General features: G+C 44.8%; 1 protein-coding gene across 2 annotated transcripts in view; it reads left to right on the top strand.

The window, feature by feature from the left end:
* The window catches only part of TTN (titin), a 315,644-nt gene that overhangs the window by 33,661 nt on the left and 257,570 nt on the right, over positions 1–24,413 (top strand). For both annotated transcript variants that reach the window (XM_045294579.1, XM_045294585.1), the window contains exons 28-44: positions 50–1,743; positions 1,886–2,167; positions 3,639–3,905; positions 4,000–4,272; positions 4,390–4,653; positions 4,741–5,001; positions 7,049–7,309; positions 7,947–8,210; positions 8,302–8,562; positions 8,709–8,969; positions 9,392–9,652; positions 10,150–10,291; positions 10,381–10,546; positions 11,626–11,857; positions 13,990–14,274; positions 14,509–14,634; positions 20,532–20,720. In XM_045294579.1, coding sequence (XP_045150514.1) covers positions 50–1,743; positions 1,886–2,167; positions 3,639–3,905; positions 4,000–4,272; positions 4,390–4,653; positions 4,741–5,001; positions 7,049–7,309; positions 7,947–8,210; positions 8,302–8,562; positions 8,709–8,969; positions 9,392–9,652; positions 10,150–10,291; positions 10,381–10,546; positions 11,626–11,857; positions 13,990–14,274; positions 14,509–14,634; positions 20,532–20,720 — 5,489 coding nt within the window. The remainder of the gene's footprint in view (positions 1–49; positions 1,744–1,885; positions 2,168–3,638; positions 3,906–3,999; positions 4,273–4,389; positions 4,654–4,740; positions 5,002–7,048; positions 7,310–7,946; positions 8,211–8,301; positions 8,563–8,708; positions 8,970–9,391; positions 9,653–10,149; positions 10,292–10,380; positions 10,547–11,625; positions 11,858–13,989; positions 14,275–14,508; positions 14,635–20,531; positions 20,721–24,413) is intronic.

The raw sequence follows: 24,413 nt of genomic DNA, 5'->3' as shown, positions 1-24,413 counted from the left end.
AGGGAGCAGTAATGACTTCTATATTGATCACTTTCTTCACTTTTTATAGAATTGAGGGAATCAGGGGAGAAGCGGCCCTTAAGATCGATTCCACTGTCAGCCAAGATTCTGCCTGGTATACTGCGACTGCGATTAATAAAGCTGGCCGAGACACCACAAGATGCAAAGTAAATGTTGAAGTTGAATTTGCTGAGCCTGAACCAGAGAGAAAGTTAATCATCCCCCGAGGGACCTATAGAGCAAAGGAGATCGCAGCCCCAGAACTAGAGCCCCTCCATTTGCGATATGGTCAAGAGCAATGGGAAGAGGGGGACCTCTATGACAAAGAGAAACAGCAGAAGCCATTTTTTAAGAAAAAACTCACTTCCTTAAGACTCAAGCGCTTTGGACCTGCCCACTTTGAATGCAGGCTGACGCCAATTGGTGACCCAACCATGGTGGTCGAATGGCTCCATGATGGAAAGCCACTGGAAGCAGCCAATAGGCTCCGTATGATCAATGAATTTGGGTATTGCAGCCTTGATTATGCAGTTGCATATTCCAGAGATAGTGGTATCATTACCTGCAGAGCCACTAACAAGTACGGGACAGATCACACCTCCGCCACACTGATTGTCAAAGACGAGAAAAGTCTTGTAGAAGAATCTCAGTTGCCTGAAGGAAGAAAAGGCTTACAGAAAATTGAAGAGTTAGAGCGGATGGCTCATGAAGGTGCTCTTACTGGTATAACCACAGATCAGAAAGAGAAGCAAAAGCCAGATATCGTCTTGTTCCCAGAACCAGTGAGAGTCCTTGAGGGGGAGACCGCTAGATTCCGCTGCCGAGTGACCGGCTACCCTCAGCCCAAGGTCAACTGGTATCTCAATGGTCAGCTCATCCGCAAAAGCAAAAGGTTCAGGGTTCGCTACGATGGCATTCATTATCTAGACATCGTGGACTGCAAATCCTATGATACAGGTGAAGTCAAGGTCACGGCAGAAAATCCGGAAGGTGTGACCGAGCATAAAGTAAAGCTTGAGATCCAGCAGAGGGAAGATTTTAGGTCTGTCCTAAGGCGAGCCCCGGAGCCAAAGCCAGAGTTTCACATCCACGAGCCTGGGAAACTGCAGTTTGAGGTGCAGAAAGAAGATAGACCTATAGACACCCCTGAAACCAAAGAAATTGTGAAGCTGAAAAGGGCGGAGAGAATTACTCACGAAAAGGTGTCTGAGGAGTCAGAAGAGCTGCGCAGTAAATTCAAGCGCCGCACAGAGGAGGGCTACTACGAAGCCATTACGGCGGTAGAGCTGAAGTCTCGCAAGAAGGACGAATCCTACGAAGAACTCCTGAAGAAGACCAAAGACGAGCTTCTCCACTGGACCAAAGAGCTCACGGAAGAGGAAAAGAAAGCCCTCATGGAAGAAGGCAAAGTCACCATTCCAACGTTTAAACCTGATAAAATTGAACTCAGTCCAAGTATGGAGGCCCCCAAAATCTTTGAAAAGATTCAGAGCCAAACAGTGGGCCAAGGGGCTGATGCACACTTCCGGGTCAGGGTGGTAGGGCGGCCAGACCCTGAATGTGAATGGTATAAAAATGGTGTAAAGATCGAGCGCTCTGACCGCATCTACTGGTACTGGCCTGAAGACAATGTCTGTGAGTTGGTCATTAGGGATGTGACCGCCGAGGACTCGGCCAGCATCATGGTGAAAGCCATCAATATTGCCGGAGAAACCTCGAGCCACGCTTTCCTGCTTGTCCAAGGTAACTACGTGATCTTTCTCGTGTGGGGCTCCCTTTCAGCCCCGAATATCCAGGGCTGAATTCTTTTTCTTTTTTCTTCCCCTATTCTCATTACTCAAATTGTGAATGGAATAATATAATGTGATTTTTTTTCCCCTTGTAGCCAAGCAATTGATCACTTTCACACAAGAATTACAGGATGTTGTTGCTAAGGAAAAAGACACCATGGCAACCTTTGAATGTGAAACCTCGGAGCCATTTGTCAAAGTGAAATGGTTTAAAGACGGGGTGGAGCTCGAGACGGGCGAAAAGTACAGGATGCACTCTGACAGAAAGGTCCACTTCCTTTCTGTACTGACCATCGACACCTCTGATGCTGAAGACTACAGCTGTGTACTTGTGGAGGATGAAAATGTAAAAACGACAGCCAAACTCATTGTGGAAGGTAATGGCTGATGTCTTCATTGTTTCCTTCCGCTTTCAAGCCCGCCTTGGTGTGGGACAAAATTCACTATGTGGTTTTCCTATCCTGAAAATAATTGTTTGGGCATTGGGGATAGCAAAAATCGTGAATTTATATTCTTCATTTAGAATATTGACAATTTGGAATTTTTAATAGTGTTACTGCCATATACTTCATATATGCTATTTAATCATTCAATCACTCTAGGAAGATGTGTGCCAGCATCACCACAGTCCATTCCAGAACATTTCCTTCTCTCGGTCACTGGGGTTAGCTTCCAGTTTCCCACCATCCTTCCCTGCCAGGCCCCTAGGCAATTATCAAGCCAGTTATTGTCTCTGTATTGTCTTCCTATCCTGGATTTTATAAACAGAGAATCATACAAAACATAGACAGGAAGTAAACAAACAAACAAAAAAGAGCAATGACTAGACACATATTAGAAAAACCTCAATCAAGAAAGTACTAAAAACCTGAAACAATTTTAGAATAGGTCGAAAAGGAGATAAAATGATAAGCTATTACATTTTAACCTAAATGCATCTCCCATAATAGATTTTACAATGCCCTCTGTCTGATAGCAAGACTGATCACATCCTTTGACAATAGTCAGAGGAAATTCCCTGAAGGATTAATTGATGTGAGGACTCTGAACATGGATTTTGGGCTTCCACTGTCACCCATCTGCAAACTGGGTGTTCATAATTTAATCTTGGACACCATTCCCTCCTTTGGATTTGGATTTTATTATTTACCATCCTTGGATCACAGACTGCTGTGCTTCTTCCAGGTGGATTTAGTTGATGCCTCATTAGATGTCTGCTTGTTTTAAGACAAGCCTTTAAGACACCACCCCACAACCCCCGACACTGTTCTTTCGGATACCCGAGCACCATCTAGTTTCTTCACCATGCTTGGCTGTAGCACCCATCTCTTCAGTGACCTCTTCCTGCGGACGAGCATCAAGCAGGGCCACATCATAAGAATTAATTGTTCTTAGCTTGGAGCTAGAATTGTGTGAGCGCTCTCCAATTTTAACTTCTGTTGAAATTAAAACTTGTGTAAAGCCTAAAAAACCCTGAACCTGTGTAAGGCAGAGACCTGTCAGGGGAGGTAAATATGAATACGTGCCACTAAAACAAGCAAGAGAAAACTGGTCAGACTGCACCCTGTCACAGGGAACCTGTGAGACCCAGAAAACACGGCAATGTTGTCAATTCTGGCCTCCACAGGTTTTTCTGCATAGCATAACTCACTGTTTTCAAAACACACTTTAGAACTGAAATAGTAACTTCTTTTATTGGACATGTAGATGCCCATTCATCAGGAGGTAGACATTCAGAACATTGTTCCTGGTTCTATCGGGAGATAAGATACATGTACGGGGTCGTCTCTCTGCAAAGCCTACATGCAAAACTTGCCGAGATCACTTCCTCCTCCTCTTCTCTCTCAGGTGCGGTTGTTGAGTTTGTGAAGGAACTTCAGGACATAGAAGTTCCAGAATCATTTTCAGGAGAGTTAGAGTGCATCGTCTCCCCTGAAAACATAGAAGGCAAATGGTATCATAACGACGTGGAGCTTAAATCCAATGGCAAATACACAATCACATCTCGCCGTGGACGTCAGAACCTCACGGTCAAAGATGTGACCAAAGAGGATCAGGGAGAATACAGCTTTGTCATCGATGGGAAACAGACAAGCTGTAAACTAAAGATGAAACGTAAGTCTTCCCACCGCCTCCAGGGAGCATAATTCCAGCTCATTGTAAACAAACAAGCAAGCATTCATAACTTCCTTTTCTGCCTTTTCCACAGCCCGTCCTATTGCTATCCTCCAAGGACTCAGTGATCAAAAGGTCTGCGAGGGTGACATCGTTCAGCTTGAAGTTAAAGTCTCCTTAGAAAATGTGGACGGCGTCTGGATGAAAGATGGCCAGGAAGTGCAGCCCAGTGACCGGGTTCACGTGGTGATCGACAAGCAGTCACACATGCTGCTCATCGAAGACATGACTAAGGAAGACGCTGGAAACTACTCCTTCACCATCCCAGCCCTGGGGCTTTCGACCAGTGGGCGAGTCTCTGTTTACAGTGAGTGCAGGCGCATCGTTTTACGTGGCCCTGGTCCCGTGAGATGGAGAATCCTAAGGAGCAGAGAGTTAAAGTGGATGTGATGCTCAACCTTACTTTGTGTGTGTGGCTTTGCAGGTGTCGATGTGGTGACGCCTCTCAAAGATGTCAACGTGCTTGAGGGGACCAAGGCTGTGCTCGAGTGTAAGGTCTCAGTGCCTGATGTGACTTCTGTGAAATGGTACTTAAACGAGGAGCAGATCAAGCCAGATGACCGGGTGCAAGCCATCGTCAAGGGGACAAAGCAGCGCCTGGTGATTAACCGGACTCACGCATCAGATGAAGGGCCCTACAAGCTGATGGTTGGCAGAGTGGAAACAAGCTGTAATCTCTCTGTAGAAAGTAAGGGTTCTTCCAGCTACCTAATCATTAATTAAAGGTTCAGCCTTCCCCGGCGTCATCATAACCAGGTCGTTATTTTGTCCCCAGAAATTAAAATCATCCGAGGCCTTCAGGACCGGACCTGTACAGAAACCCAAAACGTGGTCTCTGAGGTTGAGCTGTCCCATTCAGGAATTGATGTCCTATGGAATTTTAAGGGCAAGGAAATCAAGCCCAGTTCTAAATTTAAGATCGAAGCCCATGGGAAAATATATAAGCTGACAGTCCTAAATATGATGAAAGATGATGAAGGAGAATACACGTTTTATGCTGGAGAAAATATGACGTCTGGAAAACTCACCGTGGCAGGTTGGTCTATGTAGCTTAATGCTTATGTGAGGTGGTGGTTTTCGTTTGAGATGCTGTTCACGGTGGTCCAGCCCTCTTCAAATTCCCCTTGGTTCCCCAGCTCCATACCTCTCTGCTTCTGCGGAGGGAATAATACCCTCTCTCCAGCGCCCCGGCTTCCCTAAATTCCAAATGTTGTTCTGAATCAATCTGAACCATCATCTCTTTGCAGCCTTCCTGTGGCTCCCCGTTTGTACAACACCTCTTCCCCCTCCAGCCTCCTCAGCATCATTGTCCGTGTGCTTATTTAAAGGTCCTTGTCGTATCCATACTTATTCCCTGTTCTCAAGCACAGGAGCATGTGCACGCTGGAATTTCTTCTTGCTACTCTCAGTATATTGTACTCTACCGTACATGACGGAAGACTTGTCCTACTGTTTGAATAAGTTTCATTTCAATTTGGTGTTTTAAATATTTATTTCTTTTTCGAACACTCTAAATTCTTTAACTTTTCTTTTGTTCCCTTCATGGTTTTTACAAATACTTTTTAAAAAACGTTTAATGCCCTTCGATGTACCTGTGTCTTTCTTATTGACATGAAGTGAAAGGCCATTCTCATTCGGCAGAAATCCTTCACTCTCAAATGACGGTTCAAATGTGTAACCCAATTGCCAAGGAGCAGAGTTAGGAGTTGTCATTAAATGTGTTGATGCCTCACAGCGTAAGTCGTGAGGAACTGGGTTATTGTACTCAGATGAAACCTATCTTGATACCTATGACACCTGCTCTATAAGCAAGACATATGGTAATGGTGAGTCTTATTTGATAGGAAAGTTTTATGGCTTATATTTTATCATATGCTGATTTCCTCAGAAACTTTGACCATGAAAAGACTTCAAAAATGTTTTTTTCAGATTCTGTTCTCTGAGGCATTTATGACAAATGGCTTATTTTTAATATCTGAAAATAAGACAAATCTGTGCCCCTATGTGATTTCACCCAACATTTTTTAAGTCCCATATATACTCAAGTATAAGCCAACCCAAATATCAGCTGAGGCACCTAATTTTACCACAAAAACTGCATTAAAAATGTGCTGAAATACTTGGCTTATACTCGAGTATATATGATACTACCAAAAAAAGATGAAGAGATAATTGTTTACTCCTCTAAAGAATTAGTCTCAGAAACCCACAGAGGCAGTTCTACCCTGCCCTGTAGGATCGCAGTGAGTTAGAATTTACTCAGAGGCAATGACTTTGACTTTGGGACTACAGGCCAGATACGGCTAGGAGCTCGGGTACAGAAATGAGTACAGCATAGTGTTTATTCTTGATCAATTCACAATTTAAGGAGGGACACATTCATAAGCAACTGACTAGTTGAAGCAGTAGATATTTTGGACAGTGGATGATGGGATTGGGGATGATGAGGCAAGATTTTACAGAGAGACGACACTTATTCACATAGGCTCCTTAGTGTACAGTCATCCCTAATCTTAAAGAAACGGGTGATTTGGAAATTTTGCTCAGCAAATTTACAAATTTTTAAATGAAATACTATACATATTCTAAAGAAACAATCCTTAGGATGTATTTGAGGTAAATAAGAATTGAGACAGAGGCCATTCACATGGAATGCATGGTGTTGAGAATTTGGAATTGACAATTTACTTTCTTGTGCAAAAGTTTCCTGATTTCCAGTGTTTTTCATGGTTATCATCTTTCACATTTAGAATCAGGGATTTCAGTGGCTCCTTTTCAATATAGGTCAAATTAATTTTATTAATATTTTAGAATGTTCTGAATCATGTTTTAATACTTTATATCTAATTGTGCAAATACGGAGTCTTGGTGACTCAGTGGTTAAAATGCTCAGCTGCTAACCCAAAGGTCAGTGGTTTGAACCCACCAGGAGCTCTGAGAGAGAAAGGGAAGGGCAATGGGGCAGTTCTGCTTTGCCCTGTGTACATTTGACGGCAGTGGATTTGGTTGCGTTTGGTGCAAAGAAGTCTTTAGCGGATGCATATTTTCAAGAGGCTCACACTGGCACTTCTTTTGATCCACAGGAGGAGCGATCTCCAAGCCACTCACAGATCTGACAGTGGCTGAGTCCCAGGAAGCTGTGTTTGAGTGTGAAGTGGCCAACCCCGATTCAGAAGGCGAGTGGTTGAAGGATGGCCGGCATCTACCGCTGAGTCACAACACCAGAAGTGAATCGGATGGTCACAAACGGAGACTTATCATCCCTGTCACCAAATTAGACGATATTGGAGAGTACACCTACAGGGTGGCCACCTCCAAAACATCTGCCAAACTCAAAGTTGAAGGTCAGTGAGAAAAGACGTTTTCTCTAATTCAGATCACATGGCGTTCTTAAGTTACCGTTTCCAAAGTCAAATGTCAAGTCTTTTTTGGATGTCATCAATCTTCCTTTTATAGAAGCATTTATAAATTCTCCAAACTTTCTTTCTGAGCCACATACATATTCTGCCACATTGCTTATCAGATGTGTTTAAGTGGACAAGCCATCGCTTCAGTTGTTCCTCTGTGGAACAGTACTTCAGCCACACCCATTCCCTACCCCTCATTCATGCTTCTCCAATGTGTGAAGCTATTAGAATATGGCTCTGTACGCTGGATTGCATTCAAGCCTAGAAAAACCATGCATGCGTACATGTCAGTCTTTGTAAACTGAAGTGCTGCACAACCAGTCGCAGAGGGTCTCTGTGAGTCCGAACTGACTCAGCAGCACCTGACAATTACACAACAACACAAGTCTATCCAGGAAAACCCTATAAGGTCGTCCTGCTTTGTCACAGAAGGTCACTGGGAGTCAGAATCAACCCCATAGCACCCAGCAATCATGCTTATTTCACAAGGGGACCAGGTCCTCATTCCCTGAGGACTCCTTTTGCTTGGTGATGCCACCCTCATGTTCTAAACCCATCGTCCATCTGCCTTCAGCTGTCAAAATTAAGAAGACGCTGAAGAACCTCACCGTGACGGAGACGCAGGATGCTGTTTTCGCGGTGGAGCTCACCCACCCAGAGATCAAAGGTGTCCAGTGGATCAAAAATGGGGTTTTGCTGCAATCCAATGACAAGTACGATATCTCCGTCAAAGGAACACTCTACTCTCTGAGGATTAAGAACTGCGTCCTGGTCGATGAGTCTGTTTATGGCTTCAAGCTCGGGAGGCTGGGAGCCAGTGCCAGACTGCACGTTGAGAGTAAGTTGCCTCAGAAACACATTATGAGTAGCCGACTCTTGGTTGCCGTGACGTTGACCGTATCACTGAATCCTTCCACTTTCCTTTCTAGACGTCAAAATCATCAAAAAGCCAAAGGATGTGACTGCCTTGGAAAATGCCACCGTTGCCTTTGAAGTCAGCGTCTCACATGACACCGTTCCAGTCAAATGGTTCCACAAGAACGTGGAAATTAAGCCCAGTGACAAGCACAGACTGGTCTCCGAGCGGAAGGTCCACAAGCTGATGCTGCAGAACATTGCCCCCGGGGACGCTGGGGAGTACACGGCTGTGGTGGGGCAACTGGAGTGCAAAGCCAAACTGTTCGTGGAGAGTAAGTGCCAGGCAGCCCCTCAGGCATTTCACCCAGCAAGCCCTGTGTCCTCGCTGATTTCAAAATTTGTTTCGGGGGGGATGGTGGGGTTGCTAAAATGTTCTTCAGTAAAGTATATTAAGGGGGTGCTCTCTGATTATCCCCAGCATTGCATATTACAAAAACCATGAAGAATATCGAGGTGCCCGAGACCAAAACTGCCTCCTTTGAGTGCGAGGTGTCCCACTTCAATGTCCCTTCCATGTGGCTGAAGAATGGCGTGGAGATTGAGATGAGTGAAAAGTTCAAGATAGTTGTGCAGGGGAAGCTCCACCAGTTGATCATCATGAACACCAGCACAGAGGACTCTGCAGAATACACGTTTGTCTGTGGCAATGACCAAGTCAGTGCCACACTGACAGTGACCCGTAAGTTTTTTAAAATAAAGCTAAAAAAAGCTACATAGGATATTCCGTAGCTCATTATTTTTCTACATCCTATATGCTTCCTCTTTCTCCCACTTAACATACTCAATGTTCCTTCAGAGACACAGCTTCTGTGTACTTGCCCGGAATTGGGCACTAGCATCTCCCTTTCACGTAAATTTCCAGAGCAGAACAGTGTTGAAAGGCCACCACATAATCAGCCCCAGTATCCCTCTGGTGGCGTCCCTGTTCCTCTGTCGGTTGGCATTTCGGTACAGAGCGTTAAGGGTGGTATCCTAACTTCTGTCTCTGAATGATAATTGCCTTGTTGAACATAGACAGTGCCGCATTGCCATTCGGTGCCTGTGCGATCCATGTCACGTTTCTCAAGTCTCCCTGAGTGCCTGTCCTTTCCGCCTTTGCAGCCATCATGATTACATCGATGCTGAGAGATATCAATGCGGAAGAAAAAGACACCATTACCTTTGAAGTGACGGTGAACTACGAAGGCATCTCTTACAAATGGCTAAAGAATGGGGTGGAGATCAAATCAACTGACAGATGCCAGATGAGAACCAAAAAGCTCACACACTCCCTGAACATCCGGAATGTGCATTTCGGTGATGCTGCTGACTACACGTTTGTGGCTGGGAAAGCCACATCGACAGCCACCCTCCACGTGGAAGGTACGGGGTCCCACTTGTCATAGCCATAAAGCCAGACACACTAATTACAATGTCAGCCAACCCGTCCACCGAATGGAGGATGGAGGAGAGGTAAAACAGGGTGAGACACCCATTCAATGGGATATTTCACAGCAAGGACACGAAATGAAGGATGGATACAGGTGACCATTGGGTGAATATTATGTTGAATAAAGAAGCCAATTAAGAAAGACCACATAGCGGTCTCTTTATATGAAATGTCTGGAATAGACCAAAGACTAGTGCTTGCGAGGACCCAGGGTAGGAACGTGAGGCTAGGCTGTGATGGGGAGAAGGGCTGTGAGAGCTCCTTGGGGGGCCGTGAGAATGTTCTAAAATTGATTGTGCTGATGGTTTTTTAACCCTGAGTACATGGAAAGCCATCGATTGTATATTTAAATGGCTGCATTGTGTGGAATCAGACTCCTACCTCAATGAAATTGTGAAAATATGAACTCCGTTTGTGTTCTGCTTTTCAGCTCGCCATATAGAATTTAGGAAACACATCAAGGACATTAAGGTTCTGGAGAAGAAGCGAGCGATGTTTGAATGTGAAGTTTCTGAGCCTGACATCACTGTTCAGTGGATGAAAGAGGGCCAGGAACTGCAGCTCGCTGATAGGTGAACCGTTTTGTCTTGCTCCTTGCCATTGGCTCTCTGTTTCCTTTGAGATATCAGACACTACATGTCACCCTCCATTTCATCCCTAGGATAATGATCCAGAAGGAGAAATACGTCCACCGCCTTTTCATCCCAACCACCCGAATGTCCGATGCCGGGCAGTACACAGTGGTAGCAGGAGGCAACATGTCCACTGCTAATCTCTTTGTAGAGGGGAGAGACGTTCGCATCCGAAGTATTAAAAAGGAGGTCCAGGTTTGTACGCACATTGAATCAGTATGGAAGTTATCAGTAGGCCATCATCCTTGGTACTCTAGTTTAATTATTTTTCATTTCAGCCACCATCTCTTAAAGATTTCATCAACTGATCCCTGCTGGTTTACAGATTCTTGTCCTGGTAACAATTAGCTCACAGTTCTCATTCATTTAGGGACTCTGAGTGTCCATAACAGCTGTCTAAATAATTAGAGCAACTGTAGAAAATCCACTGTCTAATAAATGGCTACTTGCCAAACAGCACCAACCGGAAAAGAGCTAGAATTTAAATTGTCATGTCCCTGTATCTATGCCAGTTAAGGCATAGTCATTCTCTGGCATTCCCTCCAAACACCTCCGGGGAGACTTTGTCACTGGGAACACTTGCTGGGAATTGTTTCACCAGCATCCTAGCCAAGATGCTAACACATTTGTTCACTAACACATTCGCAGAGATTGTTTTCATGGGTACCAACCTTCCCTGGATAACATGGTGATGGTAATGAGGGAAGAGAAATATCATTTGATATTTGCTTCATCAAATTGCTCATGCTAGGAAAACGAGATGTGATAGATAGGCCCTACACTCCATGACATGGTGAATAAGCATTGACATGAAGATTCAGACAACTGAGATATGTTTTCCATCCTTTATTTTCCAATTCTGAGCCTCACTCAGTTTCTTTACTTTTAAAATAATGATAATAATCCTAATAATCCCTGCCGTGCCCACAAGGTTATTAGTTCATAACCCAGGAAATTAAACGGCTTTGTAAATAATCAAGAGCCCACAGATGTAAATTGTCAAGGTTTCCTTTGTTCATTGAGAAGCACATATTTACAGATGAGACTGCTGTTGCTTTGTGTCCTCAGTGCATACGTAAGCATGTGGTCTACCAAAGACGCCTGCGTACCACTTGTTCAAGACTAGGTGGGGAAACTCAGAGCATGCTGTCTCCAGCCAGTCTGTAGTAGCCTCGGGTGTAGGTTTTGCCTGCCCTTCCAACGTCGTTTTGGAAACAGGCTAACTGAAAGGGAATGAGGGCTTCAGTTTTCTTTTTATGTTGTTCTATGAACAGGTCATTGAGAAACAACGGGCGGTCGTGGAGTTCGAGGTCAATGAAGATGATGTGGATGCTCATTGGTATAAAGATGGCATTGAAATCAATTTCCAAATTCAAGAACGACACCAGTATGTAGTGGAGAGAAGAATCCACCGGATGTTTATCTCTGAGACCAGACACAGTGATGCAGGCGAATACACTTTTGTGGCAGGAAGAAATAGGAGCTCTGTTACACTCTACGTCAATGGTAGGTAGAGATTATAACATAGTATTTGTGGATCCATTTGAAGTAAACCTCCTCTTTCAGGGCACTAAAGTTCTGGCCATTTCTATGCAATTTATCATGAACCCCAGACACTCGTGTGGCTCCACAGAGCTGTTCTCATTCTATCTAAGACGGGAAGTTGTTCATGGAACTGTTGGAATGTAATTTCCAGAAAACACCTAGGCGCTGGTCCCTGACTGCCTTGAACAACTCTATTGAATATCTACTGTGTGTCAGTTATGATATTCTCCAAATGAGGTACAGCAAGCGTTAAACGTTTAGTTCTCATCCAGACCCTCGGCGCTTAAGTACTGGCATCACCACCAAGCAACAGGGCATTTCCAGGCCTCAGTGTGGAGTGCCTGGAGACCACAAGGGTCTCCTCTGCCTTGAACCTTAGAGACAAAGTCAATGCCTTGATAGTCTTTGCCCCAAGCTCTGAGCCGGGAGCTCTGATTTGGGTAAGGGAATGCTCGTGCTCTCAGTTACTCCTGCAGAGCCTTGTATGTAACAGTGCCCGTGGAAACCCAACAACCCACCTAATTAGAAACCTTAGAGCAGGGGTCCTCAAACTACTGCCCACGGGCCACATGCGGCCCGTCGAGGACATTTATCTGGTGCTTTTGCCCAGTTTGTTTTTTTACTTCAAAATAAGATATGTGCAGCGTGCATAGGAATTTGTTCATGGTTTTTTTTTAAACGATAGTCCGGCCCTCCAACAGTCTGAGGGACAGTGAACTGCGCCCACCCCCTGTTTAAAACGTTTGAGGACCCCTGCCTTAGAGCTAAATTTGATGCTGGAAAACCATATTCCCTGTCCTTGTCTCAGGCCATATTTGTTTGAACAGGACACACCTGGGATGAAGTCAGGAACACCGGGGTCATCTTGCGGTTCACAAATAGGAACCATATTGTTGAATGATCTCACCTGGAAGACCTAACAGTTGTGGTATCTTTGTGGCATTGTTAGATATTTCCGAGTCGATACCAACTCCTATGAGCAAGTAGACCTGCTTCCCAAAGGGTCTTCTAGGCTCTAATCTTTATGGGAATTGAACGGCAGAGCTTTGTCCCACAGAGCCACTGGGTGGGTTCGAACTGCCATGTGGTTCCTGCGGGAGAAACTGAGGCACGGAGCAATAACGTTCTCTAAAGAAATATCTAAACCTTCAGACATGGATGTTTCCTGTTCCTCGATCCTCTGTCTATTCAGTCATCATAACATGACTGGTATATTTTCATTGGCATACAGGAGCACTGAATTTTCGTACCTATCTAATAGATGTAACTAGACCAGTGGTTCTCAACCTTCCTAATGCCTGCGACCCTTTAATACAGTTCCTCATGTTGTGGTGACCACCCCCCCACCCCCCCACCAACCCCCACCCCCGGCCAACCATAAAATTATTTTCGTTGCTACTGCATCACGGTCATTTTGTTACTGTTATGAATCTGGAGAAGACCCCTGTGAAAGGGGTCACGACCCACAGGTTGAGAACTACTGAACTAGACTTTGAGGGTGTTCATCTGCTTCTTCCTCATTGACGGACCCCACTCTCCGGCCTTTGCGCACAATGAGATGACCCTGAGATCTACCAGGGGCTTCCCAGCATCAGTCAGAAAGTTCCTCTTTCTGTCAGTCCCATTTCCCCCCCAGCCAACTCTTGGAAGCCCCTTCAAAGGGTACAAATATTTGCAAAACACACCTGAATGAAATGAGTCGCCTCACCATATTATCATCTACTCAAACGCCCTTAAAAACATGAGTGTGTGTGGAGGTTGTTTGGGAATTTTTTAAATCCCCCAAATGCTACCCCAGTCAAGGTAGTCAGGGTTATGTAGGGGCTCTCAGCACTCCTAGCTGGCCCCCTACCCCGAATCACAAAATTCTCTTTCTTCCTGAAAGCATTGCCCTCTATTAATTACTAGAGCCAAAATGCCAAATGAGTTCTTCTTCTCATCACAACCAATGTTCTAATCTGGCAAATGACGCGTCTCTATCCCACCGTGTGGTTTCGGAGCCTCGAAGCCCCGCAGCAACAAAGGGGCGCTGGGTTTGCGGGGTCCCCGTGCCCCCGCCCTCCTTCACCGGCGCCGCTTCTCTTGGCTTCCAGCTCCGGAGCCGCCCCAGGTGCTGCAGGAACTGCAGCCGCTGACCGTGGCCGCCGGCAAGCCCGCCCGCTTCTGTGCCGTCGTGGCCGGCAGGCCGCAGCCCAAGATCTCCTGGTACAAGGAAGAGCGGCTGCTCTCCACGGGCTTCAAGTGCAAGTTCCTCCACGATGGGCAAGAGTACACGCTGCTGCTCATCGAAGCCTTCCCGGAGGACGCAGCCGTCTACACCTGTGAGGCCAGGAACGACTACGGCGTCGCCACGACCTCGGCGTCCCTGTCCGTGGAAGGTAGACATGCACACTAGTCCCCCTTACAGACAACCTAAGATACTGGCTTCTTGAACTCCTCCGGGCCTTGAAAATACAACTTGGGGCTCACGAAATGCGGGCTGCTGCCCAACCACAGAGGGACTCTGCTGGGAACTAAATTAAGAGCAATCCGGATGCCCGCGCTGGGGGCATTCTGGAAGGTGATTTAATCATGATGGTTCTAAAGCGCGCCCTCTCTCTCTCTCTCTGAAGTTCCAGAAGTCGTGTCTCCCGATCAGGAAATGCCAGTGTACCCACCTACCATCGTCACCCCGCTTCAGGACACCGTCACTTCGGAGGGGCAGCCAGCGCGTTTCCAATGCAGAGTTGCTGGAACAGGTGGGTGCGGGAACAAAAGGTGTCACGGCTCATGCGTATCAAGAATGACAGAATGACGTGGAACCGAACACATTTTGTCTTCATCTTCCTTCTATCACAAACAGCTAGTATACATCATTTGAGGCTTAATGGGAATTTAACAGAAGAATTACATGGGGGGTTCGGAGACTCTGACTCTTTATAGGACTAGAAAGCCTCGTCTTTCCCCCAGGAGGTGGCTGCCGGTTTCAAACCACTCACCTTCAGGGAGAAGCCCAGTGCACAGCCCACTGTGCCACCAGGGCACCAGCTTTCCAAGGTTTTAAATTTCAAAAAGGCACAATCTCTTCTGGGTGGTACTTGTACCTTTACTATTTATTGATTGAGAAAATACAATGACAAAAGTGGTATTATTAGATTAATTACAGTGACATCTATATATGCTAAAAAATAACAAAATGAAAATCACTGCCATCAAGTCAATTCCAACTCATGGTGACCCTATAGGATAGTGTAGAACTGCCCTGTGGGTTTCCAAGACTAACTCTTTACAGGAGTAGAAATCCTCATCTTTCTTCTGTGGAGCAGCTGGTGGCTTTGAACTGTTGACCTTGAGGTTAGCAGCCCAACCCATGACCACTACACCACCAGGTCCCTCATGTTTAAAATAGTCCATTTATATTCAAGGCTTTGTTCAGGCTATGGACAATTAATGTGTATAAAAAGCCATATTTCTTTGAAAGCTGCATTTCTGTAGTGATAAAAAGTAGGGTTTTTGTGGTCAGAAAGCGCAGATTTATTTCTTGGATCCACAACTGTGTGGCGTTAGGCAAATCCATGACTTCTCTGATTCGGTTTCCCTCATGAATATAAGGACTGCTCTTACTCTGACAGTGTACATACATTTCTTTTCCTGAGAGCAGAGATTCTGCCTGAGCACCTGGATCAATGCTAGGAAACAGTAGCTTCTAGAATGTGAGCCCCGGAAAGAAGTGTTGGTCATTGCCTCAGGTCAGCAAGTGGCATCAAGTGGATACTCAACAAGGAATTGTTGTTTCCACAAAGGGAATAATTGTTGGGTGTCAATCGCCAATCTCTTAAGATTATTATAAGTATTTAATTAGATAATGCCCATTCAATCAGAGTAAACTGTTATTATTTTAATTAGGAGCGTGTTTCTGAAACCACCACATTCCTAATTCCAGGAGGCTGAACTTGGTAGAGTGTCAGGAAGATAGTTAGAGCCACTTCAAGCCAACTATGATTGTAGATTGATTCCAAATAAGTGCATGCTAAAGCAACTTTATCCTAACTGACAATTATTGCCTCTAATGCTTGACCGGTCTATATCATCGCCAAAGAGAAATGTTTAGTGTTTGAGTGTCTCATAGCATATCTGATAAATTTTGTTTAGTTAATTATACTTACCCCATTCATTTATAACCCAATATGGATACAAGGGTACTTTTTGTAAAATTGTGGGAAAATGGAATTAAAAGAATGGAGTTTTTCTATGAACTTTTTGATGCCCCTTCATAGTGTCAAGGAGCCCTGGTTGCAATGTTGGGTAACCATTAGACCACTAACAGGAATATCAGGTCAGTGGTTCAAACCCACCAGCCCATCCCTGAGGGAAAGATGAGGCTGTCTGCTCCAGTCAAGATTTTCAGCATGAGGCAGAAGTGATGGGATGACAGGGGTTTGGTTTGTCATCTAGTCAAAAGCCATTTTCTTAAACAAGTTTGTAACTTTGGTTGGTCTTCTTTGACCTGTTGATTTCTTCCCCTGGCATGAGCATCAAAATGCTGATCTATCAACGGAGTGGTCCTCTCAGAAACATGCTGAAGGAAAACTCTGATTAAAAGTCTAAATTCACTAAACTTTGCAAATTTGTCTATACTATTGGTCTACTATTTGAATTTTTTATGGGGGTGGGGGGGGCGATATTCAATTTTATATGGAGTGGCAAGAGGACTCCAGTAGCTATTATATATAGTTAAAAGAAATGAACAAAGTAGGAGGACCCACACTTCCTGATTTTAAAATATATTGGGTAGCTACAGTAATCAAAACAACAGACACACTGGCCAATGGAATAGAAGTGCGAGTTCAGAAATAAACTCAAACATTGCTGATCAGCTGAATTTTGACAAGGGTGTTAAGTCCATTGGATGGGGAAAGAACGGTCTCTTCAATAAATGGTCTTGGGAAAATGACATTTCCACACGCATGCATATTAAGCAGGATCCATGTTGCACACCAAACACACAAAAACAAATACAAAATGGAGTAAGGACATAAATATGCAAAATAAAGCTTGACATTTTTAGAAGAAAGTGCAGGGGCAATGCTCTCAGGCATTTAACAGTGAATTAAAATACTAACCAAAGCACAAACAGCACATGATTTTTAAAGGGTTCTTTGAGGAAACCAGAAACGTGGGTGTGAAGCTGAGAACACGTGCTAGCAAGCAGAGGAATCGGGAAAAGACCCCTAATTCGGCTGCAGTGATGGAGTAGCTCGGTGAAGAACCAGGGCAGAATCTCAGTTGATTCTCACGACAGCTGGAGAAGCTGACTTGCTCAGAGCCACTCAGCCAACTGGAGAGCTGGGAGGGAACCGAATTTTTTTTTTTTCTACTTGAATTTTTTTGGGGGGGGAAATTTTTCTTCTAAACACACACCCCATCTAAAGTAGTGTTACCTTTCTTTGTAAGGGTATTTAATCTAGTCAGCAGACTACAGTTTTGCCTTTAAGGAGTTCCAAAATGCAGTTGAAGGGATAGAAGGAATTCTCTATCCTTTCCGTGTGACTGATCCTTTAAATGCCTGCGTACGCTTTTTTAATGTGTGAAGGCATTAACTGTGGGTGCACATCTAAAGATTTTAACACACTCTTGTAGATGTGTTTCCATGTGATGGAAACTAAATGTATTCAATAAAATATTTACACAGCTTCTTCTAACCATATATTGCCTTGAAGTAAGTGAAGCCCTTTTGTACAAACTGGAAAACATCACAAGGCTTCAAATGGCTCTGCCCCATGTTTTCTGGAACTCATCCTGTCTGAACCATCAAACAAGATCCCTAGCTGTTAGAGGTCATCTACTCTATCGAAGGTCTCTGGTGCCACCTGCTGGCAGAAAAATAGAATTTTAAAATTTGTGATACAGCTAGTTTGTCGAGTTTTAAAATAAAAACGTTCCTAGTTTTAGTGGAGCAGCTGGAGCCCTCGTGGCACACTGGTTACACATTGGGCTGCTTACTGCAAGGTCAGAAGTTCAAAACCACCAGCCACTCCTTGGGAGAAAGACAGGGCTTTCTAATTCCCATAAAGAGTTAAGTCTCAAAAGCACGGAAGAGCAGTTCTCTCCTGCCCTGTCCTATAGGGTCACAATGGCGGCATCACCTCGATGGCAGTGAGTGTGTAGCATCAAGGTTTCTCTAGAAATATTTCTCCAGAAATAATGTTGCTAAGTACCATTTATTTAGCAAAATAGAATGATGGGATATCGGGGATTTGCTTCAAGATATCCTGGGAAGTGAAGCACTTGGGGATTATAGATACAATAAAAATAAGCACGAGTTGGTAATTGCTGAAGCCTGATTAAGGATACATGAGGGTCATCATGCTATTCATTATACCTTTACATAGACTTCTTTAAAAATATTACATTTATTTTTAGATGACTTTATATTCTTTGTTCTAAACTGAAAGACTAGGCTGTTTTCATTTTTCACTTCTGTAACTTAAGGAGCCCTGGTGGCACTGGGGGTTAAGCATTGGGCTACAAACAGAAATTTCAGTAGGTTGAACTCCAAAGCTGCTCTTAGGAAGCAAAAGAGAGCAGTCGCGCTCCCTGTGGGATTTTCCCGTTGGAGCGGCTGAGGCAGACCCGACACAAACGCAGTGGGGTTGGTTTGGGTTCCTCGAGTTTCACTCTGGAGCTTTTTTAATTTATGTAATAGTTTTTTCACTCCATCTTGAGTAAAGTTCATAGACATTTTTAGATTTGCAATTCACTTAGAATTTATTATGGAGTACTTTTGCTTTCTATAGCAATGTGAAGCTTTAATTCTTGAGTCATGCTACTAAGATATTATTGCATTAAAATTCACTTTTAAATCCATTTTAATAAAGGACATATATCAACCTCGCTAGTTGTTTTATGAGCAGTGTTGACAGGGCTTGTTTGCATCAATCTCAAGATTTACATCTCTTTATCAGCCACATGAGGAAGTTGAGCCAAGGTCCATGTTACTACATCGATAATATATGTTTGTTCTTTGGCTCAGTCCCCAGAACTACTATTAGCATATTGTTATCTATCAACTGATTATAAATACCTGCAAAACAGAACATGCAGCTTGCGCCCAGAGGAGTACTAGGGGAGTAGACTGTAGCTTATGAGGACCAGGGTTATCGATGGATGGGTGAGTGCACAGACCTAGGTATCATATCCTTGAAAAGTGGGCAATTGCCTTATTTTTGGCAGAAAAACTCCAGTCCAGAGCCAATGACTCTGCTCATTGGTCACAGGCATGAAAAGGACTGTGGCCGAGGGCATCCCGGTTCCTGCCGCTGGGGAAACACTTCAAAGGGTTTGTTCTACAGGTGCAAAGCCAATGTCCTTCCCGTACTTCAGAGAAAGAGCTGGCTTCACAAACGAATTTGTCTAGCATGGGTGGATTCCATCATTCCGTTAAATATCTACTCTTTTATTCCACCAACAGTGGCCGAGTTCTTGCTCTATGCCAGACAGTGCAGTCGGTGCTGGAGCTGCAAAAAAGTGGGTTAGGAGATGAATGTGCACAATGTGATTGCAAGGCTGGAAGAACAGTCCTAGCCCCCGGATTCCATCCTCTCCATCTGGGATGCAGGAAATTGTTCTCGGCTCTCCAATGAGCAATGCTCTGAAGAATATGTAGCCAGAGGCAGGAAGAGCAGCCGTGACAAAGTTATATGAGGTTGAGCGAACACTTCAGTTAACTCCATTTAAGTCCACTGTTGACTCACCGGGTTCATTTTTAATCGAGCACATTGCATTTTAAAGCACACATTACCCACACTGTTACAGCATACATGTATTACAAGTTCTTTCACCTTCCTTTTTTATCATTTGTTATTGTGTATCCCTTTAAGATGATTGAAATCGTTATATGGAAATAGCTAGTTTTGTTTTTATACTTCATTATAATCTAGTCTAACTGCCACTTTGAAAAACAAGCAAATACATTTGCTACCTAAATTCCACGAGTCTTTCCCTGATTTTAAAATATTATTTTTTAATTTAAAAAAATATTATTTCTGTAAGATGATTTGCATATGTATGTAGCAATATATAGATACTGCTGATCTGAAGCTCGTTGCCATTGGTTCGTTGATAATAAAGAGAGTTTTCTCCCTGGCCTTCAAGGATGTTTATTGTAAACATTGTAGAATGTTGCTCTTCTCAACTCTCAAATCAGTTTGATTATCTTTCTGTACAAAAATTTGAGATTGTCCTCACTTTTTGCCCCAAGAGGTGGCGACAATCCCAAATCAAACCCGTGGTGATGAATTTTCTCACAACTAACCATTGTTGAATGTCACTGATTCGATCAGGACCTCTTCCTTGCATCCACAGCATGATAAGCAAATGTATGACAAGGCTCTATCGACACCTCCCAAATTTCCAACACTTCATCCAGTTCAGTAACATAGTAACAGGCAACATTTTCCTAAAATGATGTTTCCTTCTTAAAAACAAAAAGCAATCCTATGGCAGCCGGTGGGGCATGCCCCAGAGGAAGTCCTGCAGTCACGCTTGCTAAATGTGAAACGCATTTCTGATTGTAGAAGAACACCGTGTGTGCTGGTAAGGAAAGCACATCCACCCATTGGGGGACTTACGTATTTCCTTTTCTTTTGTGACGCAGATCTGAAGGTGTCTTGGTACAGCAAGGACAAGCAAATCAAGCCATCTCGGTTCTTCAGAATGACTCAGTTTGAAGACACTTACCAACTGGAGATTGCTGAAGCTTACCCAGAAGATGAAGGAATCTACACGTTTGTCGCGAGCAACGCTGTCGGCCAAGTATCAAGCACAGCCAACTTGAGACTAGAAGGTAGAGTCAAACACTTCGAAGAACCGCTTTTAAAGATCGAGCTAATCTCACCGTGTCAGTAACTGTCCCTAACGAGGTCACGTAATTCATCATGGTCCTGCCACTCTCTTGTAACTCAACTGGGTATTGCCACGTTATCTGCAATGTTTTCACTTTCCATTTCCCCCCGCCCCCTTATGAACCATGCGACACCATTTGTTACCTTGTCCTGCTTTGTCTCCATCATGTCTTATAATGTCTGACTGTCATTCCCAGCCTTCGTGCTTCCTGATCAGCATGCATCAGAATGGGGAGGAATGTGCTAAAGGAATGAGTACTTTGATGTTCTCATTTGGCGGGGCTGAAGGTAGATTATACTGTGCAGTGTGAGCGTGCGATCATCACCGGGCGGGCCTGACACAGTCATGCTGGCACAGAGCAACATTGGACCCTTCCGGGTCTGCCCTCCGTGCGCTGTGCTCGCCGTCATCACAGAAGGCCTGAGCGTCAGGGCCTCAGGTGGTGGAACGGTTCCATTACCTGCGCTCCTAAACTGCAGTCCGGACCACTTTCTCTGCAGTAGGGGCACTTTTCTTCAAAATAGGGACAACGATATTTTTATGTCAGTCAGTCTGGTTTGTTTGCTTGTTCCTGAGTGAATACTCTCTGTGTAGCGTGAAGTATACACAAATACATAAGGATTAAAATCAACGTTCGCTTTTTACCTGAACTTAAACATTTAACTATCACTCGGTGCTTCTTCACAATGGATTTAAAGTGGTAGATTGCAGTAGAGTAAAACTGGTCCCAAAATCAGAAGGGAAAGCATTAAAGAGACCTCAGCAAAGAGACCTCAGCGCCGATGCCGCTTCCACTCTGGGCATCAGGAACACTGTCGTGACGTGCTCGGTCTAGTGGGGTCTGAGGACTGAATGTGAGCTTCTGTGACCCTGGCTCAGTCGTGACAGACCAGGACCAGGCATTAAGGGTGGACGGGCATGTAGTCTGCCACTCAAAGGCGTCCCAGCTTGGTAGGCAACTCCAAATGCATTCTGGGCTGGTGCAGAGTAAGGCATTAAAAGTTGGCATGCTTCTTTTCAGGATTTAGCCCATTCGAAGAAGTTCCATCAAACTCCCAAGGGCATGTTTCTTCAGCAGTTTCACTTAAGAAGGCGTCCCTTGGCCAAAAGCCCGTCTTCATCCAGCCTCTGTCAAGCCTCAGGGTGCACAGCGGGGAGACAGTCAGATTTCATGCCAGGGTTGCTGGCATCCCCAAGCCAGAAATCCAGTGGTTTCATAACCAGCAGCCCATTCTGCCAGCAAAAGATCTAGTTATCCATTTTGAGGAGTCCACAGGCCTGGCCTTAATGCTTCTGGTGGATGCTTACTCAGAGCATGCTGGGCGGTACACTTGCAAGGCAGCCAGTAGTGCTGGGGCAGCAACTTGTACAGCTACACTCGCAGTGAGTCCCAAAGGTAAACCCAGCTTTCTGCAAGGACTTTGATTTGCTGCATAGCCCTCCGTCTCCCCGTTACTAATGAAAACCGCTGCCATTTGTCTCCTTGCTAACTGTTCTCAGGCCATAACAAACTAATACCGTAACACCCAGTGAGCCCTTTATGCCCTCAGTTATGGGTAAACCCATGTCCGAAATCGCGGTCTCCTGCACATGATAGAACTAGCAATTCTCCTGTGCGGCTGCACCTTCCCTGCGATGCTTTCCTTTTCTACACACCATTGCATCATTACCAGGTCTACTTGCTGGTATGTGTTTGATCAAGTTTATGGTGGAAGGTAGGCAAATGATGGGCCAAATAGTGCTGGCCAAGAGAGAGGGCGACAGGTCCTGTGTCGCTCTGGAGAACGGAGACGGCCACAGAAGGGAGGAAACAGACGCTGTGTGGCATCTGCATGAGCCGTTTTCGTCCATCAGCCACGGAGAACGAATTCTCGTGTGATCCAGACATCCGAGAGCACACTGCATCCGGCATGCGATTTCCAAGTGCCACTGATCTCCCTCACCTTCATCTTCCATGGCATTTTGTGTTACTAACCTAGCCAGGTGACACCACTGGGACCTTAATATCCTTTTCTTTTTCTTGTCACTTGATTACACAGTGCAAGCCCTAGCTAGGCAGAGTTCTGGGAAAGATGTAAGAGAATCCACCAAGTCCCAGGCAGTGGCCAAGTCCTCTTTCACAAAGGAGGAGACCATACTAGCCCAAAAGGAAGTTAAGTCGTTTCAGAGATCATCACATGGCTACCAAGTGCAGGTTTTGGAAAGTCTATCTCAAAGTTCGACCCGCACAGCCGCAGCCGTCCAAGACATAAAGCTGCACCACACGGCGTCCCTCTCCCAAATTGCAGAAAGCCCTGAAGTATCTGAGGCATGGGACGAGGCAGCGAGCAAGGCCCCAAGGATCCTCCTGCCCCTCCAGGACCTCACCGTGAAGTGTGGGGACACTGCTCAGTTCCTCTGTGTTTTGGAAGAGGAGTCATCCGGTGACATCACGTGGGCTCATGAAGGTGTGAAGATCGAGCCCTCGGAGAGGGTGAGGCAGACACAGGACGGCAGCGCTCAAGGGCTCACCATATGTGATGTTCGGCGGGTGGACCAAGGCCTGTACAGCTGCACGGTACACACGGGGTCTGCAGAGGCGGCGACATCGGCGGTGCTAAGAGTAGAAGGTGCTTGTTTGATTTCTAGCTCTGACTTGCTCCATTTCATCCTCATTGCTTATGCAGCTCTTCTGCCATGCAAATTGAATCAATGAGTATATTAATTAGAATGCCTATAAATTAGCCCTTTATTCATAAGTGACTTCTGAAAGTCAGCCAAGTCATTAATTAAAAAAATGTTTATAAAGTTTGACTTTGAAACGAGGCTCAGAAAATTGATGCATATTCCCTATTGCCGCTTTTTTCTGATCTTGACCAAGGGCGTCACCTGAGAAATGAAGACTGTTAGAAGGTCACAGCTCCGAGAGGACTGGGGATTCGGGATTGTGCCTGACGCGGGGCTAAATTTAGATTGCATTGTTTCACTAGTACGAGGCTCAGCAATTTTCACCCACTACTTTCTGATCTAGACGTTTTGACCATTTATAAGGATGCTGTGGAAATAAAATATAGGTCACTGAAAATAATAGGGCTCTCTCGGTATTTCTCAGTAAGTGCTATTTCTTTCACAGTCTCGGGTCCTCCTAGACTTGTGGAATTATCTGTGGTGTTTGCATCTCTGTAGTGTCGGGAAGGGCACGGATTAATTTGTGTTAGCCAGGGAAGACATCTTCCTCTAGTTCACAGATTCTCTTCTTAGATACTAATGAGATGAGAAAATTATATTCTGCCTGTAGAAGCTTGTATGTTGTGTCTGCAGGCTAAAGAGCCTCACGTATGCCCTTGGAGGAAGCTGGTTGACGTTTGGGCATCTCCAGGGTATAGTGGGGAGCGGTGGCTTCAAACTCCCCCGATCTTGGACCTGCTGTTTTGAGGTGTGGGAGATGAACAGAGGAAGCCCAGTTTCCTTCGCAATGAATGTTGAAATGGTGGTCTTCCTTCTTGCTCAGTAGAGAGAATCTGTAATGGACTTACTGCGTTTCCCATAATCAGCCAAAGGCGGCTGTGTCTTTCTTAATCACGGCTTTCTGATTATTTTTCCAAAGCCCTACTCAAGGAAGCCACCCAGAACTGAGGTCGCATTATGTAAATTC

This window comes from Echinops telfairi, unplaced genomic scaffold, assembly GCF_000313985.2.
Source record: "Echinops telfairi isolate 266 unplaced genomic scaffold, ASM31398v2 ScPeMD7_3;HRSCAF=10, whole genome shotgun sequence".
NCBI lineage: Eukaryota > Metazoa > Chordata > Mammalia > Afrosoricida > Tenrecidae > Echinops > Echinops telfairi.
Note: the sequence above shows the minus strand (reverse complement) of the source record. Positions and strands in the feature narration are given on the sequence as shown.